This window comes from Gekko japonicus, unplaced genomic scaffold (genome assembly GCF_001447785.1).
Source record: "Gekko japonicus isolate JY-2015 unplaced genomic scaffold, Gekko_japonicus_V1.1 scaffold202, whole genome shotgun sequence".
NCBI lineage: Eukaryota > Metazoa > Chordata > Lepidosauria > Squamata > Gekkonidae > Gekko > Gekko japonicus.
In genome coordinates, this window is record NW_015170893.1 from 230844 (window position 1) to 249953 (window position 19110).

Genomic DNA, 19110 nt, shown 5'->3' on the forward strand with positions numbered 1-19110 from the left:
GCTTGCGCGGATTCCCTCCTCCACCGCGGGCGGGCAAGGCGCCCTCAGGAGCGACCCGAGATGCGTCTGCCTTTCGCGGGAGCCAGACCGGAAGCCAATCCTTGCTTTTTTTGCTGGTTCCCCCCCATTGAAAACAATGGATCCCCTAGTCCAATCTTTTTAAAACTTGGGTGGTCTTTTGAGGAGATGCACCAGCAGGTACACTGAAAACTTGGTGCCTCTACCTCAAAAAACAGCCCCCCAGACCCCCGTACTGATCCCCCATTATAGGCTATGGGGACTATAGGCTATAACAGAGTTGCGATCCCTTTAAATGTGTTCACCCAGAATGGTGTTTAAAGGAACTACAGTCTCTAAATGTATCATTTCTATATTATTATGCCATTAAAGGTGTCTGAATCTGAACTGCAGTCTCTTTAAATGCTGTTTGTCTGTGGCTACCTTGCTTTCCCGGATAATCCCAATTTTTTTCAGGATTATTCAGTATAGATTATGGAAAGAATCGCCGAAAAATACTGATAAATTATTTGGGGGGTATTTTCCCAGCTCAGATATAGCCGAATGCACACCCCTACTCTAGAAGTCTCTTCCAACTTCTCAGAAGACAAAACGTTTCAAACTATAATGTCCGTTTGAATATATATTAAATTGAAGCAGGGGATTTGTGAGGATTTGCAGGTGAGGCAACAGGATGTTCTCCCCCCCCCCCCCCCCCCCCCCTCCTGGGCCCCCTGCTGTAATATGCAGGTGCTTGGGGCAGAAAGTGCACACGGCACACTTTCTGCTCCTCCCATGCTGCCCAAGTGATTGGGGAAGAGGAGATTAGAGCAGAAAGTGCACCTTTTGGCTGGGTGGCAGGAAGCAGAAAGACATACAGATGTGCTTTCTGCTCCAAGCTATCTCTTCCCCCAGATGCCAGTGGTCAGCTGATTGCGTGTCTGGGCTTATGCACTTTCCTCTCCAACCCTCCCCACCTGGATTCTTATAGAAATCTCTCCTCTTTCTGTACCTGGCTCCATCTTTTTGAGCCACACTTGGAACTCAGTTCAGAATTAGATATACGGTAAGAGCCAGTGGATTAGAGTGCTACACTAGGTCTGGAGAAATCTAGTTTCAAACCCCTTCTCAACCATGAAACTCATTGGGTGACCTCAAGCCAGTATTTCTCTCTCTCAGCCTAACTTACATCCCAGATAGTTTCAGGTTGCTGTAGAAGAGCAAGATTCAAGTCCAGTGGCACCTTAAAAACCAACAAGATTTCTAGGGTATAAAGTTTCCAAATCAAGATTTAAAGTATCTAATGAAGGGAGCTTTGATTCTCAAAAACCTATACCTTGGACATCTTGCTGGTCTGTAAGGAGCTACTTGATTCTTACATCACAGAGTTGAAGATTTTCTCTCTCATGCACACATACAAACAGAATATAGTAAGTTAATGTTTTCAACCAGATTGCATTACAACATGAAACGGAACATGCTAAGTTTTGTAAAATAGTGATTGACATCCTTTAGTAAAACAAGCTTTTAAATCTTACACGTTTCATTTTAATACATTTGGCTCTACAACTCCCTCAGAGTAACCTACAATTCTCTAGTATTTAACATACAAAAGCAAAGATTGTTATATAACATGAACTAACTTACCTTTACCATACTGCCTCATGCTCTCCATATATGCTGAAAGATTCTCTGCTACTAAAGTTACTAAAGCATGATTGTGCTGAAGTTGATTGATTAAGTCATGACGATAGAACACATGGGGACTTCGCTGAGTTTGACTGCAGTTAAAACATGTCAAAAGAGTTATAGGTATCATTTATCACTAAGATCCCACTTTACCTGACTAAGAATTATCCCACACATAATAAAAATCTAGCATATGTATTCAACAGGTAATGTTAAAGCCAAAGCTGTATTTACAACAGATGCGTTACGAGGACAACAAAAAACACATTAAATGGTTTGCTGAAGCAAAAAATATTTTAGCTATCTTCACAATTATTCTTCCAGCTATATCCATATTCAAGTCAGAATCCAGAGGACTCACTAAGGCATTTGAAGGGTTTGCATCAATAGACTGAAACATTATATGAACAGCAACCCCGAGAGCCATATCATACTGCAAGCTGCTTTAGAAGGTACTAGGTTCTGAGCATGGTTTGTCACAAGAGAAATACAAATAAATCGAAAGCCTCAACTGAAGCACTGAATTAGTCCCGTGGTTCTTGCTTTTGAGTCATGTCATTTAGGAGTGTAGTAACACCAACTGTACTGCAAAAGGGAACACACACACCTTGCCTGCTTGTTGGGGAGTCCAGATATTAGTCCAATACTACAGATATTTGGAACTCAGTTCAAACAGAGTTGACTGTAATACCATCTTTTCAGCAATGTGGAGCTTGGGTGAATTCCTTAATTCCTGCAGAACTACTTGGCTTGCAAGTACCATTTTGAAATTATCTGCTCCCTGCTCGTGGCACATTTTGATCACAATTGCATCGACTGACCAATGGAGAACACTGGTAGGTTGAGGGACTGGTCAAGTGTTTATTAATATATATTATGATTGTTATTCCCTTCTAATTTTAAAGACAGAAAAAATCAATTATGTCTAAGTTGTCTGTATTAGCTGATCCAATACACCAATGTATCTATCCGTATAGGTTTTATTCAGATATTTCCATTTCGCTGATAGGAAGGCTTTCCTCTGATGCAAGACAGGAGAGGTGCCTTTCTGCTTACTGAAGGATTCTCACACCAGAAGAACACTCCTTGCATCTGAGGAAGCCTCCACTGTAACCAGAACGGAAACATTAGCACAAACTCTGTGTATTATATTTTCCTATTTTTATACACTAGTAAAATAACAGGCAAACTATATCATCTATGCAGCCCAACATATTAAACAAGTGAACAATTTGTACTAAAGTCTCACCTCAAGTTTTGTGGTGCTTCACCAAATAAACTACAAATTTCTCTAATTTGTTTCAGTGCAGGAATGACCCATTTGTCATTTGTGCGAAGTTCCTCTATAAAACGATCTATCCATTGTATTTTTTGAGTATCTCGATCCTGGAAAAACAATTTTTTAGAATTTCAGCATGAAATATATTAGCATTGTACAGGCAGTTACAGATTTCTGATTCCATATTTTAATCACTATAGATAGGATCATACTTATGCACATATCATTGCATCTTCTCTCACTTTCTCCTTCCCACAACACCTTACATAACTCCTGAAAGGCACTGTTATAGGTTAACAGACCCAGATGGACAAAAAGCCACACAACAGAGTTGGCTGCAGTGAGGAGGGAAATGAGGCAAAATTTTTCCTTTTTACTTTTCCACCAGTTCCACAGGCACAAAAAGGAAAGTAAGGGAGATTTTCCCTAATTCCACCTCCTCTCACCAGATGGCTTCTTTCCACAAGAGTCACCCAACAATGCAGTTTCAACAGTTACAGGTGCTACCTGGATAAGTGAGAGGCAGGCAAAATACACTTTTACAAATGTTCATAGGATCCAGCTCCAAGTAACCCCAACTATATACATTTACCTGTGAACAACTATAATCTAAGATTTTAATGTGTGCACTGAGAGCCTGGTCCATGATATCAACTGGAACATCATCACTATGAGCTAAATTCCACAGAAGGTTCAGTACTTTGTGTGCCATCACACCATCCTTATCATCTTCTGCAAGACGACGAATTAGCTCAAGTAGTTTTTCTCGCTGCTTTTTGCTTGCATTTGTCCAGCTTGCCTGAAAAACAAGGCATCATCATCAACACATTTTCAAATCCAGTGCTTCTGCCAAAGTTACTTGATCATATAGCCTTGGACACATTATCTTTTTAATACGTATATGTAGTGGACCCCAGGCAGTTCTCTGAGAACTAACTGCTCCTCCAGGTAGTTGCCTCAAACCAAGCAAACAATACCAACACCCATAAAACCCTGGCAAACCTGCCAGAAAACACATAGGTTCTGGGATATTATTGCACCCACAAGTAAAGCACATCAGTTAAAATATAGGTGCTCTCTTCAATTTGTGCCAATACTTATAAAAAGCTTTATGAGCACGCGCCCATAGCGAGGGAAAGCCCAATTCAGATCTTAACAATGCTGCTGGGGTGTTTGTTGGTACTGTTAGCAGCCTTTTGATAAAAAGGTTTTGAATTCTCTCCAGGCTGGCAATGGTGGAATCGTTCCAGCCCCATACCTCAACACCATAAAGAATCAGCGATCAGCAATGCTTGAAGGCCGTTATACCAACACACCTGTTGCCCAGCGTCTCTGCCTGTGTGGAGATCCAGTGCCAGAAGATCTGTGTAATTACCTGTTATTCTGTCCACTCTACCAATCCCCTAGAAAGAAATTTCTAGACCCAATCTTGGCCTCCTTAGGTACTAGAACAGAAACTGAAAAAAAATCTAGTTCTATTAGCAGATGTAGAGGCAGAGATTTCATACAAGGTGGCCCTCTTTGCCCTCACTGCAGAGAAAATTCTGAAGAAAATAGTAGCAGTATCATAGCTTGATTACCAACGGAAGTCTGGATGGAAGAGATGGAAGTATTATAATGTTTTATTGTGTCCTAACTTAGTTTTTAATTCTTCTGGTTTTAGATGTTTATACAGATGTTATTGTTATATTGTTCTGTCATTGTAACAGCCTATGGCTAAAGGCAATAAACTGAAACCTGAACCAGTTAAAATATAAGAAAAGGATCTACTTAAATAAGAACAGGTTTAAAAGAAAACACAGTGCATATTTTCAGACTTCAATAGGGAGGAGAAAATAACAAAACTGAACCACACAACACTTAGCTCCAAAAGTAGTTGCAAACAGTTAAAGATTTCTGAGTTGCAAGGTAGGTACTTAACAAATGTCTATCAGGAGTCCAGAACAGAGAAGTGAAGCTCCAGCATACAAAAGCAAGGTGATGCATACTGCTCCTTAAGGCACAAGAGCCATGTTAACAGCTGAAATTTAGATGCAGCCAGAGAAAATACATGACCATGTCAATTTAATTAAAATCACAAAAGGATAAAGTTGTCAGAAAAAGAAGTCCCCTCTATCTAATCTAAATTTTATTTTTATTGGAAAGACTACTCTGGGGGTTGAACTTGTGGACTCCTTTCAAGCAACCTTCTATATGTGTGCTCCCTGCATACCCAAAGTCTCTTCTAAAGCACCTCTTACTTCAGTGAGACAGAGAAAGGCCATGATAGCCTTTTTGCACTGAGGAACAGAAGTTTTGAAAACATACAAGCAGGGGACAGGAAATACATTGTCAAGTGCCATGGCACTCATGGGCACCACACTGAGGAGCAATAGCCTATGGACTGCTGAGGCAGTTTTAAAAGAGACAGTAGTCTCACGTACAATAAAGCTTTAAATTTCCTGCAAAATCAATACACAAGCTATTTTCAAATTAAAGATTTTGGTCACATACTACATGGTCCCTAACCAAAAAACTTGAATTTAAAAACTGGCTAATAAAAATATTTTTTATATTATACTGTTTTTATGACAGTACCATTGATTTGAATCAATACCCCAACTTATCTATAGGGTTCAGATAAGAAATGAATATGTACTGTTACCTTAAAACAGTCAAAGAGATGGTCAAGCTGTTCTGGAGAGAAATCCCAGGCCAGTTTTGCAAGGAGGTCATGTACATTCTTCACAATGGCTTCGTGTTTTCCTGCCTTGGTAAGGAAAGATTAACACCATTTCATTTTATATTTCTATTACAGCAATTTCCTAAAAATTATGTCACAAAGAGGAACTGAGCTACACTTAAACCAACAGCAGAACAATCCAGTAATAACTCTGTAGTATTACACTACTCTAATTTTCCAGCAAAAGGCTGAAAAAGATACATACCTCAGGCTTTTAAACCACTTACCCAGTGGTATGTCAATGTTTTTATTTGTAAAATTTATTCCTAGCTATTTATAAAGATGACACACACTGTAGGATGTCTGGATGATCAGTTTCAGATTCTACATCATCATGCCTTCCATGAGGCACTGTGGAAGGCACTGTGGCTGAGTGGCAGAGAATCTGTACGGCATGCTGAAGGTCCCAGGTTGAATCCTGGGTGTCTTTAGTTAAAAGGATCATGTGGCAGGTGACATAGGATCCCACGGAGCCACAGGCAGTCTGAACAGACAATACTGACTTGATGGATCACTAGTCTGATTTATGTGTTCATGAGGGAAACACATAACCAGCACCGGAGCTCAATGTTTTAACAAAATCTGCTCTAACATGGTCAACTAATCTAAAATCATTTCCATTCTAGCATGTTTTTACATATTTTTGAGCAGAAATGCAAGACCTATAACACTGAAGCTTAATATTTTGTTACTCCCGTTTTCTTATAATTTTGGTTTTTTTAATGGCTTGATCTAAAGTGCTACAAGCAGACCCACAGAACAGCCATTTGCTACCTTCACCTTATCGCTAAGGTCTCAGGCACTCCCAAGGAAAGCCACTCTCTTGAGGGTCAGAGGATCCCTGGAAATGACAAGATGCAGCAGAGGGGGAAAATCCACACACAAACTCTTGTTCTACTCACCCTTAGGTTCCAAAATAATAGACTGAGTAAGATCCAGTGGTAATTCCCACTACTGGAAGCGGAGTGATATTCACCAACTCCTCCCCTTCCACTAAAGCCATATGATGCTCTGTGGGGACCCCTCCCCTGTCAGGAACAGCATTTTAGGGAACCAATTGGGTTACAGCAGAAGTAGGGAGGCCAGAAAGTTTTGTTTGGCTAATGCAACTCACTCCTGGTAACGGAAATTACTGCTGGGTGTATCCCATTACATGTAGCTTGAATGAATGTAATATTAGAGAACACGGAACTGAACTAATTGTACTACCATATTTAACTCCTTAAATTCAATTACACAAGCAGGGGAACCCACAATCACACTCCTCCTTTGGTAGGAGTGCTGCACATGTCAACTAACTAAAAATTTCCGCTCAAGGTAAAAATTAACTCCCTACCTGTGCAGCCCAAATATTGTCAAGGTCTTGCAAGGTGAGGGCCTTTTCTTTGATGACAAAACGAAGAATTTTCTCTAACTTTTCTACATACTGAGGTTGATGCAGACTATCTCTCAGGACAATAGATAAGATATTATTTTGCTGGATCCACTCCTAAATTTAAGAGGATAAGATGTACGTATTAGATAAAGGTAAAATAAAACAGTATTTTTATTCTCATAAGTAACATTAGAAAACCCTAAAAATTGTTAAGTAATACATTTTTGTAAAAACATGGAGTGCAGGGCCTTGACATTGGCAACCACAACTTATTATCTCAAACCAACAAGTCCAAGCTGTACATATTTTAGTCCACAGTGCAGATATGACACCTGTATACAGAAGCCATTACAGTTAGCACCAGGAGCTAGAAGTACACTCACTGTCTGTTATTAAACATCATCTGTATTCCACCTTCTAATCTAACAGACCTAAATTTAAAATCAATAATACTAATTTAAATCTCAGGCCCCTCCCAATATTAATAGCAGCAATTTACACTTAAAAAGTAGCTCGAGAAAAATTCAGCAAACTCTACCATGGCAGATATAGCTCAAAATTAAGTCAGTGAGCCCCAAAAGTTTGGATACCAGAAGAAACCTCTGAGGAAAAGAGTTCTATAATCTTGGCCATGAGTACAGTACCCCTTTTCCTTGATGACATGGTAAGTCTCAAGTTAACACCCATTGTATAATGGTAGACTACTTGGGCATAGGACTCAATTACATAATTTCTAAAAACAAAAAAGTAGATAAGACCCAATCTAAGAAATTCAGTAACAAGGACAGCAATACACAAACTGGCAATCTCCTCATGCAGTGACTGATGGCATAATGCATTTCACTGTTCCTCGATATCCCAGCCTTCGCCTTTAGCACCACACCCTACATTCTTCAGCATTAAAAGCAAGTGAAATTAAGCCAGTGACCTGCTAAGACCAAATCTGGCCTTCAGATGGGAAACATGCGTAACAAAATCCACTGAACTGCCATGATGAATTTTGCTACTAACTGGAAAAAAATACCCTGACAAGAAAGGTGCATTATTTGGCAACAACCTTCTCTTAAAAAATTGTTCAAGTGAACTTACGGCCATTCTTTCTGCTGTAAGCCACTCTTCCTCTTCAGGATTGCCATGCCGATGGGTGTAATATGACACACTAGATATTACCTTGTTAACTTCATTTAGTGCATTCATTTTTCCATTGAAAGATGAAATTTGTAACAACCTAGTGAAACACAAAATGTATAAGAATGGCAAAATAGGACACAAAATACTGTCACCATAATAAAAAAGGAGGCTTACCTAAGTATCATTTTTAATCTAAATATTTCTAAGTTTTTTACAGTTTCCTCTTGTCCTGGAACTCTTGAAGCTAAGTTCTTCAGAGATTTGATTATCATTGACAAAGCATCATTTTTGGCTTCATTCTTGGCTTCTTTTTTCAGTTCATCATCAGTTAAGTTTTCTAAAAACTGTGGAACCATTTCTATAATCGGAAGAAAGTATTTCTTCACTGTATGCAGTGTTAGAAATTCATAGCACTGTCCAAATGGTCTGGAGGAGAAAGAAAAGATAGTGTACAGAAAAATAAATCAGCATTATTTCAGTAAATCCCAAGGGACCTGTACATTCCTTTGGGGAAATTAAAGAAAATAAGTTACTATCAAGAATCAGACTTCATTTGAAAACCAAATTAATTAGTACTCATTTGACTTTTGGGCATGAAGCACATAATGATAAGTAAAATTATATGGTGAAACATGGATTTTTTTTTAAAGGTGCGAGTAAAATACACCTACATTTCAATGCATCGATACAGATGCTGAAAAGTCAACACTGCTAATGGCTTCTCAATGTTTGTACTGCTAGACTGTTGGCAAATTACGATCCGTATGCATTTTGTGTTAATTAAGGACACTTTATTCAATTTGGGCTGCCAGGTTGCTCTAATATTAGGAATTCTAGTTCTCTTAAAGGGCCAGAATATTGGGAGTGTTGAGGTTTATTTTTAAAAAATAATTATACACATGGAAGCTGCCAAAACCACAGTAACTGAAGCAAAGGCGTACTGGAAGGTGAATACTTAAAGTAATCTGAAGGATTTTGCTGCTGTTCAGCTGATGCATCTCCTCAAAAAACAAAGAAAAGAAAATGAACTTACTTGATGAGAGCTGCAATAATTTGAACATTCAGTGCTGATCCACTCATAAAACGATCATGAAGGATCTGAAACCCATTTAATGTGCCAAACTTGTTGATGAGATCTACTAGCCAACCCTGTAAAACAAAATTTTTTAGTTTTACAATTTCTACCACAAGAAACTCATGCTATTGCAAAAAAATATTCCTAACATACACTGTATATAGTTTTATCTGATACTGGAAGCAAATAATTGTTCTCTTATATTATTTTCAATTATCTTGTGCAATTAAATGGTATCATACCACCAGCAATTAAGTATTCAATGCTTAAAAAAAACAAACCAGAGTTGAACTCTTATAAACAATGACTCAACGTAGAGAATGATTAATATTTCCCTTGATGCTAAATAACTGTACAACAACTTTCATTATATGGAATTTGGTGCAACAGGTCTCAAAGCACAGGGTATACTGAACTTCCTCCAAGGTTCTAGTCATGCTAAGTCATATGACTCGTAATCCTCTTTTTTTTTTAACCAGAGACTCCTAAGAAGACTCTAGAATAGAGTGTGTGTGTGTGTGTATGTTACAATTACACATACAATACACATATGTTATAATGACAACATGTAGAAATTAGTTCAGCTACTTCTGATGTTTGCAATGCAATATTCTTTTCAATCAGCAATTTAATGCATCTTCAACTATATTTAGCCAGAATCAAATACTGATTAAGAGTGAATCATGTGTTAGCATTAACCATAGCAAGAACCAGTGCAGCTGTTACAAGTAACCATGGCTATAACTGAAGGAGCAAGAGTGAACAAAATATACTAAGAAAGGACATGGAAGACATGCAAAATCCTGTTTGGCCCACTTCTATACTGTCTACCCTGGGGTTAATGATTAGGTGGTGTTATATCTGCATTAACCCATGGATACTTCACAGATATCCCTGCTGATTTCATTAATAAGTTCCTAAAAGTATGCAGATGAGAGTCAGATGAGAGTCACCATGTCTCAAAAGTATGACTTAACAGTTTAAAGTTAGCCCACTGTTGTTTGTTTTGTCTTGGGGTGGGGAGCCGGGCTCAGCAGCGTGCTAGAGGCGATCTGGTGGCTTTTGGTGCTTTGTGAAGTGACTCTCTGTACCCTTAAGCATGGGAGGTTAAGTAATACAAATGTGTTTCATATAAATATAAATAAGTGTAATATAAATATATGGCTTGTAATACAAATGATAATACTTTATATGTTGTTTGTAGGTTTGTACACATTAATATATATTTTTTTTTAAATGTCGGCCTGCTCAGAGTTTTAACGCTAGGACCACTTTTGGCTCACAGGGTAAAATTTCTGCTCACGAGACTGCTGACCTCTGCTGATACCTGTTTGTCCTGTCTAGCCACAACACAGGCGGTATTAACTGTGCAGTACGTTTGATTAAAACTGCATGAACACCTTCTTCTTCAGATCACTTCTGTACTTTATACTGTTACTACACTGATTTACTGTTCACATATGTAGAGGCATCTGCCTATATATTTGAACTGTTAGTTTCCATTTCAATATATCTGAAGAAGTGTGTGTGCACATGAAAGCTCACACCTTGAATAAACCTTTGTTGGTCTTAAAGGTGCCACTGGACTCAAAATTTGTTCTATAATTTTGGCTTAGCACACAAACACCATACTGAAAACTCAGGAAGCTGCTGTTCTGAGGTAGCTAAATAACTATGTTCAAAGATTTAATGTGAAACTGCAGATCAACACACCTTTGGTGACCGTGGGTCTGGAGGACGAGCATAAAGTTCATCTTCAGCCAGCTGAACTCCAGCAGGAACTGTTTCAGAAGGACGTGTACCATTATAAAGATGGAACTTACAATGAGGATTTAAGGCCATTGCAAGAAGTTCAAGAAGAGGAAACCAATCTTGGGCCAGCTTTGCCACACACAGTTCAACTAGACGGTGAGTATTGTTAATAATACACCTCTATTAAGGAAGAAAAATAGTTTAGTTGTTTTGTCTAGTACTGAAATTCCATCATGTAATTACAGTAAAACTCTATAAAACCCTCCTTTTGTAAGCTATTTACTTGGACCTTTTCATGTTTAGCCCATACAGGCTATAGATGGTAGCTTCCCCAGGAATCCTGAAATATTGTTTTCTAATGTAGTGAAACTATTGGTAGCCCAGCTGCAACAACATAAACTTACATGAATCTCAAACTTCCAGCCACTCACAGCCTCATCAGTAAGGATTTTTGTGAAAGAGATTGTTAGCCCATCTCTAAAAAATCGTTGACAAGCTTCACTTTTGACATCAAGGCCTGTGTTAAAAAAAAGACGAGGAAATTGCATTGGGTGGAATGAGGATTAGCAGCATACACATTTAGAAAACAGTTTCAGGCCTGAATACCATCAACATTAAAATATTCAAAAATTACATTAAACAAAACATTTTGAAATGTACACTGAAGGGCAAGACTTAAACTCCTATATTACCAGCACTAACTTTCATAAAAAGACCAACTACATTTTTTCAATATCAGGGTAGCTGGAGTTCCAGAGACACTTAATCATGTTTCTAGACTAAGAGTTCAGCCAAGAACCCTGAAACACAAAAATTCCCAGAAGTGACAAACTGTCTCTCTAGCTGTTAATAGGAAAGGGACAGGATTTCTGTGGATGTTCTATACCAGTGGTTCCAAAGCACAGACTGTTTTGGTACTTGAAGGCATGGCAGGGTAGGGGAGTGCCTGGTTCTGCTGCATTATGGGCCTGATTGGGTCCTCATGGAATTATTTATTAATTTATTATTGGATTTATAACCCGCTGTTAGGTGGTAGTGACATCCAGGGGTCAGACCCATGAACTTCATAATGTCTAGTTGTGCCATCATTAATCTAAGTGAGAATATCAAGTATATAGGCATGCATACACTCCATAATAACTAGACATGGTTTATTACTGTTTTCCCCCCACATGAATTTTCAAAAGATCCAGAAGTTCTCACATGATTATTTTCAGCCTGACAGCAAACTCGAAGTCAATTCAGTTTTCCGAACACAGTTGTAGTCTGCTGAACAGACTTGATTTGTAAAGAACTAGCTTTCCTGTTAACAGAAGAATGACTACACATGCCAGTGTAGTAGAGTCCATTGTTCTTTATCCTTATATGTAACTAACCATTTCAAGGCTTACAAGTTCTAGCCTAATCTACAATTCATATATTTTCCAGAACTTGTTTTCCATCTTTAAAGTCTCCAAGCATTGAAGTGATCAGTCACATTTCCAGGATCCCATAATGTTTTTATTTATGTCACTGATTCCCTCAATGGTTCATAAGAGGGATCATATAAGAACTTCCTATTTGTCCAGTATCACCTTTTATCACTGCTTTTACAGCTATCAGTTTTCAAATGATACCATCAGCTACACAAACTGGACAATACAGGCAAACCCCTCTTGCCCGGCATTTATGTATTTGTGAAGCCCCAGAATTTGAGGATCTTCCCCATTTATGTCTTGTTTTTGTTCCCTCTATTAGGGGACTACTCAATTTTTTTTAGGTTATCTTGGCTTGCCTAAATCCTTGTTCAGCAGAGAGAATCCATGCTTAGTGCAGAAATTTGTTTATCTTTTATCTGATGCTGACCAACATCACTCACATGGTACTTTCACATGTACTGGCTGCAGGGGTCGTTTCGTAGAAAAAGAGCTAGGGGAACTCATTAGCATAACTCATTAGCATATGCCACACCCCCTGACATCAGGGACCTAGCGGTGGACCTGCAAGGCCGGCGGGAGTGCGAGGAAGCCCCGCCAAGGCCCTCCCTGGCTCCAGGCAGGCAGGGGTGGGGAGAGGCGGGGAGGAAGCAACTTACCCTCCCTCTTCTCCTGCCTCCTCCTGGCTGAATGAGGGCCGGAAGTGGGGCGGCTGGAAGCAGGCTTCGTCATGTGCCCCCCCACACCTCACCCGGGGGAACTGCGTTCCCCCGCGATCCCCCCCCGAAATGACCTCTGACTGGCTGCCAAGAAAATCCATGCTAAAACTATGCTTGATACTGTGCAGAGGGTGGGGCTCAGCATGCAGAAAGTCCTAGGTTCGATCCCTGGCATCTCCAGCAAGAGTCAGGTTGTAGGTGTTGTGAAAGAAACCCTGAAGAGCTGCTGCCAGTTTGAGCAGACAATACTGACTCTGATAGACCAACTGGTTTGATTCAGTACAGGGCAGGTTCATGTGTTCAAACTGTTGTTACTTTTACTGCACATACAGGGCTTTGAATTTTTAACTCTACTCCTTTTAAATATCATTCTTTTAACATTTGCATTTCATGTATTACTTTTTAGCCTAAGACTGTAACATCCTTTGGACATTTGCAATAAACTCTACTACTTCACACTACATGATATCATTTAGCATGACAAACTGGTCATCTGCATTCTCTCTGATTCCCCTTCTGTGAACGTATTCAGCCTGCTTTCACTTCTTCATCACCTCTCTATTACACCTTTGGTTTTCTTTTCATTCCCACAAGTCTCTCCTCCCCATATGTACTTTATAGCTCTCTGCTTCTCCCCATGCTTCACTACTGTTTTCAAATATTAATAGTAATAAGAAAAGCTGACATTTCATATCCTTTGCTTAGCAAACATGGTATTTAGCATGTGATCAAAGAAACAACAACACAACCAAAAAACATACCGCTGCTAAGCAGGTGCTCATTGTTCTTTTACAAAGTTCCATTTTCAAATTACCTTTTTTACTAAGATCAATAGCAGCTTCTAGAAGAACTTCTAACTCTCCTTTAGGCAATACAGGAACAACCCATCGAGGTCTACAAAAACATTAAAATATAATGTTATAATTTACAGTAACATTTACCTTCAACATCTTTTAATCTGGAAAAGATTGAGCCACAGATGAAGACAATTCCCAAGAAATAGCTAACATACTTTGAATATTGTTTCATGTTTTAAAAAATTTCAAGATGTATCAGTTCATCTCTGCAGATATTAACTAAACTTGTTATAGCTGAGAAAATGCATAAGGACTTTAAAGAAATTACCTGTTAATCATGTCATCCAACTTGGCCAGGTCAGTGTGTGGAAATGCAGGCTCTTCGTCTTCAAGTTGTGGTGGAGCATCACCTTGACCCTGTTCATCAGGAGGCGTAGCTGGGGAATTCTCATTTGAAGAATCAGGTGAGGAAGTCTGAATTAAAATTATGTAATTAAGTGAATCATTCAACTGCATACATCATTTTACTAACCCAGGGACCATAAATACGCTATTTATCCACACAAATACTATTTCACAGGAACAGTTCTTAATTAATGTGCGTAGTTCTCAACTGGTCTCAGAAACCTTCCATCTGCTGCTGCATAGCTAAAATGCAGGCACCTGGATAAATTAGAAGTCTGTTCTAAACTCGGATTAAATTGATTAAATTGCCTCAGATAAAATTACCTACACTGAGGAAAGAAGTGATTTTACCCAATTCCCCATTTTTGCTGTAGTGCCCATTACTGTCATGCATTTTGTTCATAAGGCTCTTTTCAACCTTACAAGAGGATCTTCAGAGCAAACAGCAAGCTGCTTAGGGAAGACAAGATCTACTCCACTGACTCTTTTTGTGATCTTAATTAATCCAGACCATTAAATTTAATACCTTTTTAAAAAACACAAAACATCTCTCAAAACCTGAAAGAAACTTTAAAATGATGATTCTGCTTTTATGCTTTAACCAAACTCTTACCAGTAGGATCATCAGTTTGCACAGGTGCAACCCAGTAAAATGGACGTTTTCTAGAAAGTTTAAAATGAATGGGAAGCACTCTGACCACTGGGAAAGAATGCTCCAAGGTAAGGGAAAAGCCATTTTCTACCCAGTTCTTTTCTAACAGCTGTTTAGTTTAACATGGAAATGTTCTTCTAGCTGCTACAATGGCAACTGTTCCTGTGCCTGTTGTACCACTCAGCTGACCTTTAAGACTGCGGAAAACAATTTAAAAAAGTAACTGTATTCCATACTAATAAGATTCAATTTTCCCATTTATGGTGGGAATATAATTCAATCCAAAACTGATCCTACCTGCAGGGTAGGTTCTTTCTCACAAACTTGAAAGCTAATTTGAAGCTTGACCCACTAACTGCTTTGCTGCCACATACACTCAGTCAACACAATCACTGGACCTAACAACGTTAACTACACCATCTCAGGCTCATTCACTTGCTTATCTTCTAATATCGTATATGCCATTAAATGCCAACAATGCCCTTCAGTTCTACACAGGGCAAACAGGGCAAACCCTACACCAAAGGATAAATGGACACAAATCGGACATAAAAAATCACATAATAAAGAAAACTGAGAAACCTGTAGGAGAACCTTTCAACCTCCCAGGACACTCAATGGAGGACCTCAAAGTAGCTGTTTTATTGCAAAGTAATTTCAGAAACAGACTAGAACGCAAGCCTGCTGAATTGCCAATTTATTATAACGCTCAGGACAATGGAACCCCTGGAGTTTAACAGAGATATCTGGTTCTTATCTCACTACACATGCTAAATCACTCAGTTCTCACATCTGCTTGTTAACTGTTTTATTATCTGTATCCTAATTTGCTACTATTCATGTTTTACCAACTGCTTTAATCCAAACTTAGCTATACTTATCGCTCAGTTACTTATGCATCTTGACTCTAATTAGACCTTCCTGGAATCTAACCCCCCACCTACATGTAATGGTTGGTGAAGTCTGTTTCAATGTATCTGAAGAACTGTGCATGCACACAAAACCTTATATTCAGAATTACAGTTTGTTGGTTTTAAGGGTGCCACTGGACACAAACTTTGTCCTGTTGCTTCAGACCAACATGGCTACCCACCTGAATCTATTTTGATTACAGGACAGTGGAGGCATTGCACGACAGGAGCTGCAGGAGCCCTGCGGAGGATGGGAAAGGGATCCCGCCCATCTCTCCTGCCCCCAGCAGAGTCCGGCAGCTCAATGAGGACTCCTGCTACCACTGCTCGCCTGCCCCCAACTTTTTAAAATGCCCTCAACTTTAAAAATCATTCAGATCTCTGTAATTTAAGGTTTACAGCCACTTCCTTTACAGAAAACAGAGCTTACTGTAGCCAACAGCCCTGTCCCCAGGTTCAGGGACCCCAGGAACAGAAGTAGGTACAATGTGGGGTTTACAGCCCAAAATAAGTATTGCCATTTATAATCAGCTGCAAGCCTCAATGAGATTGATGCAGTATAATCTATTGTTAGAACTTTGAGAAAACTAGATGAGTTTTACTAGAGAACAACATGTTCACCTGCCTTTATTTATATACAGTACTATTTTGTGCTTTTCCCCTCATCAGTGATTAGATTCTTGACAAGCTTGGTGGGGCTCTTCTTGCAAAAAAAAAAATCTGTTGCTTGTAAATGGAGTTGTTTAGAGGACCTTAACTTGCACAAATTCTCCCACAATAGTGAGCCTACATTCTGAAAAGGTCTATTTTAACATTTAAGACAGACATGATAGAAAGTCATGGTTGTAAATGTGCCATCTCCTGTTACAGTTACAAGTATCTGGAATAGCACATCAAAATTTTCTGCATAGTTGAATTACTGGTACTAATAGACACTTTACCTGATTCTGCTGGAGAGGAGGCTGAGACTGTCCATCAGGAGCCTGGCCCTGGCTGTCATTCCCTCCCACTGGAGAGCCACGGGTCGTGGCTGTCATACTCGAAACAGGGCAGATTTTTGCAATTTTGTCTGCTTATGTAGTTGTTGTGAGAGAAAAATTTATAGTCCGCTTAATAAAGTTGAAGTACCAGCATATGTCTGTTTTAAAAAACTCCAACTCAAGAATAAGCCATCTTGCAGTGACCATTGCATAATCTGAAAGAAAAGCATTTAAAACAGCATTTTTCAAAAATTTGCATTTAAATATGAAAGTAAAAACTTTCCTACTGTTAGGCCACTTCCCATACTTCCCTCCCCACAAACCACTCCAGAATTAACCATGGGCCAAGCAACCTAGTGCTCTCCTAAGATTGACAACACAAGGCTAAGGGAGCTTATTCCATAAAGCACAATTACTATAACCCAGTGATCTACTGATTTTCTTTAGACAGCAAATTTTATCCAGGCTTGAAGAAATATTTCTGCAATCCCAATAGCGGCAGTCTGTACCATGAAAAAAGAAGAAGAGGAGGAGGAGGACGAGGAGGAGGAGGAGATTGGATTTATACCCCACCCTTCACTACCCAAACGAGTCTCAGAGCAGCTTACAAACTCTTTTCCCTTCCCCTCCCCACAACAGACACCCTGTGAGGTAGGTGAGGCTGAGAGAAGCTCTTGACAGAAACCGGCTCTTTTTCAAGAACAGCTGTGCCAGAACTATGGCTTGCCCAAGGTCATTCAGCAGGTGCAAGTGGAGGAGTGGGGAATCAAACCTGGTTCTCCCAGATTAGAGTCCATGCTCCTAACCACTACACCAAACTGGCACCGCGCTCCTAACCACTACACCAAAGGAGACTAAGGAAACAGTATGCTTTTAGAACAAATTAGTTGTGGCATATGTTTGATTAGTTTCAAGTGTTTATTCATCCTTCAATCTGCTTCTTCACACTATTTCTGCCTGTAATGGTACAAAAAATAAAAGGCACAACAACTCCATTGACAGGAGTTTGGCAAAAAACAAATGACAGTTTACATCTCAATTATAGTAAAATTACTACTGTACTATAGGATTACTGCCCTGATCTGGATAACCCAGGCTAGCCTGATATCATCAGATCTCAGAAGCTAAGCAGGGTTGATCCTGGCTAGTATTTGGATGGGAGACTTCCAAGGAATACCAGTGTTCAATGGAAAACCACCTCTGAATGTTTCTTGTCTTGAAAATTCTACGAGGTCGCCATAAGTCAGCTGTAACTGGATGGCAATAAACAACAAATAGTATTAGTATACTAACTCATTAACTATTTAAATGATGAGGATTCATTTACTATTTATATGTAGTGACAAACATTTTCCAAGTTTTCTAAAACTGTGAGAAGAGTTGGTTACCAATAAATTCCTGAATCACGTGTGCCTGTGGAATATGTGCTTTCCAATGTTGGCCTCATTGTTACCAGTCTGTGCACAAGACTGACATGGGAGCACATTAACATGTTAATTTTTTTCAAAAAAACCTGGGAGCATAACTATTAATTTATGAAAATTCATATATAGCTAGACAGAGCTTATTAATGTTTAAAAGAGCTGATTAATGTTTAAAAATAATAGTTTAACAGTTGCTTTACCAAACCAAACTAAAAATCACCTACAGCTTACCAGATGGTTCAAGTTAACAACTGGGCTGTGCTAGGGTAAGAAAAACACAACATTGTTCTCAATGTCTTCCCTTCACTAAAAAGTGCAGCTTTTCTCCTAGAGGCCTGTCAAAGACTGAACATTACGTGGAAGTACTGCAAGACCGTCTTGTTTTAGTCTTTATTTTATTTATTTTTTTATTTATACTTTCGACTTATAGACCCACCCTCCCCTGTGCTCAGGGCGCTTAACAACAATTCCAGTAGACACATTTACAGATCAAGTTACAACAATTAAAACAATAAAATACAAAACAATTTCAGATGAAGATGTAAATAAACCAGATTGTAACCTTACTCCATTGGGGGGGGGGGGGGATGAAAGGGATGGAAGTGAAAGGCTAGATGGAAACTGTTGCTGTCCTCAACCACAGGCCTGGTAGAACATCTCTGTCTCTCAGGCCCTGCAGAACTGCATTAGGTCCCACAGGGAACGAATGTCATTCAGCAGAGAGTTCCACCAGGTCAGAGACCAGGGCAAAAAAAACCCCTGACTCTGGTTGAGGCCTGCCGGGTAT

The 19110-nt window shown here is 39.2% G+C and overlaps 1 protein-coding gene across 1 annotated transcript in view; it reads right to left on the bottom strand.

Moving 5' to 3' along the window:
• The window catches only part of USP9X (ubiquitin specific peptidase 9, X-linked), a 92292-nt gene extending 75183 nt beyond the window's left edge, over nucleotides 1-17109 (bottom strand). Inside the window, exons 1-13 of the mRNA XM_015418482.1 lie at nucleotides 16861-17109; nucleotides 14280-14425; nucleotides 13969-14048; nucleotides 11425-11537; nucleotides 10982-11200; nucleotides 9227-9342; nucleotides 8368-8619; nucleotides 8152-8290; nucleotides 7024-7176; nucleotides 5610-5714; nucleotides 3558-3764; nucleotides 2936-3072; nucleotides 1645-1778 (exon numbers count right to left, since the gene is read on the bottom strand). Of these exons, the coding sequence (XP_015273968.1) occupies nucleotides 1645-1778; nucleotides 2936-3072; nucleotides 3558-3764; nucleotides 5610-5714; nucleotides 7024-7176; nucleotides 8152-8290; nucleotides 8368-8619; nucleotides 9227-9342; nucleotides 10982-11200; nucleotides 11425-11537; nucleotides 13969-14048; nucleotides 14280-14425; nucleotides 16861-16956 (1897 nt within the window). The 5' untranslated portion in view covers nucleotides 16957-17109. The remainder of the gene's footprint in view (nucleotides 1-1644; nucleotides 1779-2935; nucleotides 3073-3557; nucleotides 3765-5609; nucleotides 5715-7023; nucleotides 7177-8151; nucleotides 8291-8367; nucleotides 8620-9226; nucleotides 9343-10981; nucleotides 11201-11424; nucleotides 11538-13968; nucleotides 14049-14279; nucleotides 14426-16860) is intronic.
• Nucleotides 17110-19110: the final 2001 nt, after the last annotated feature.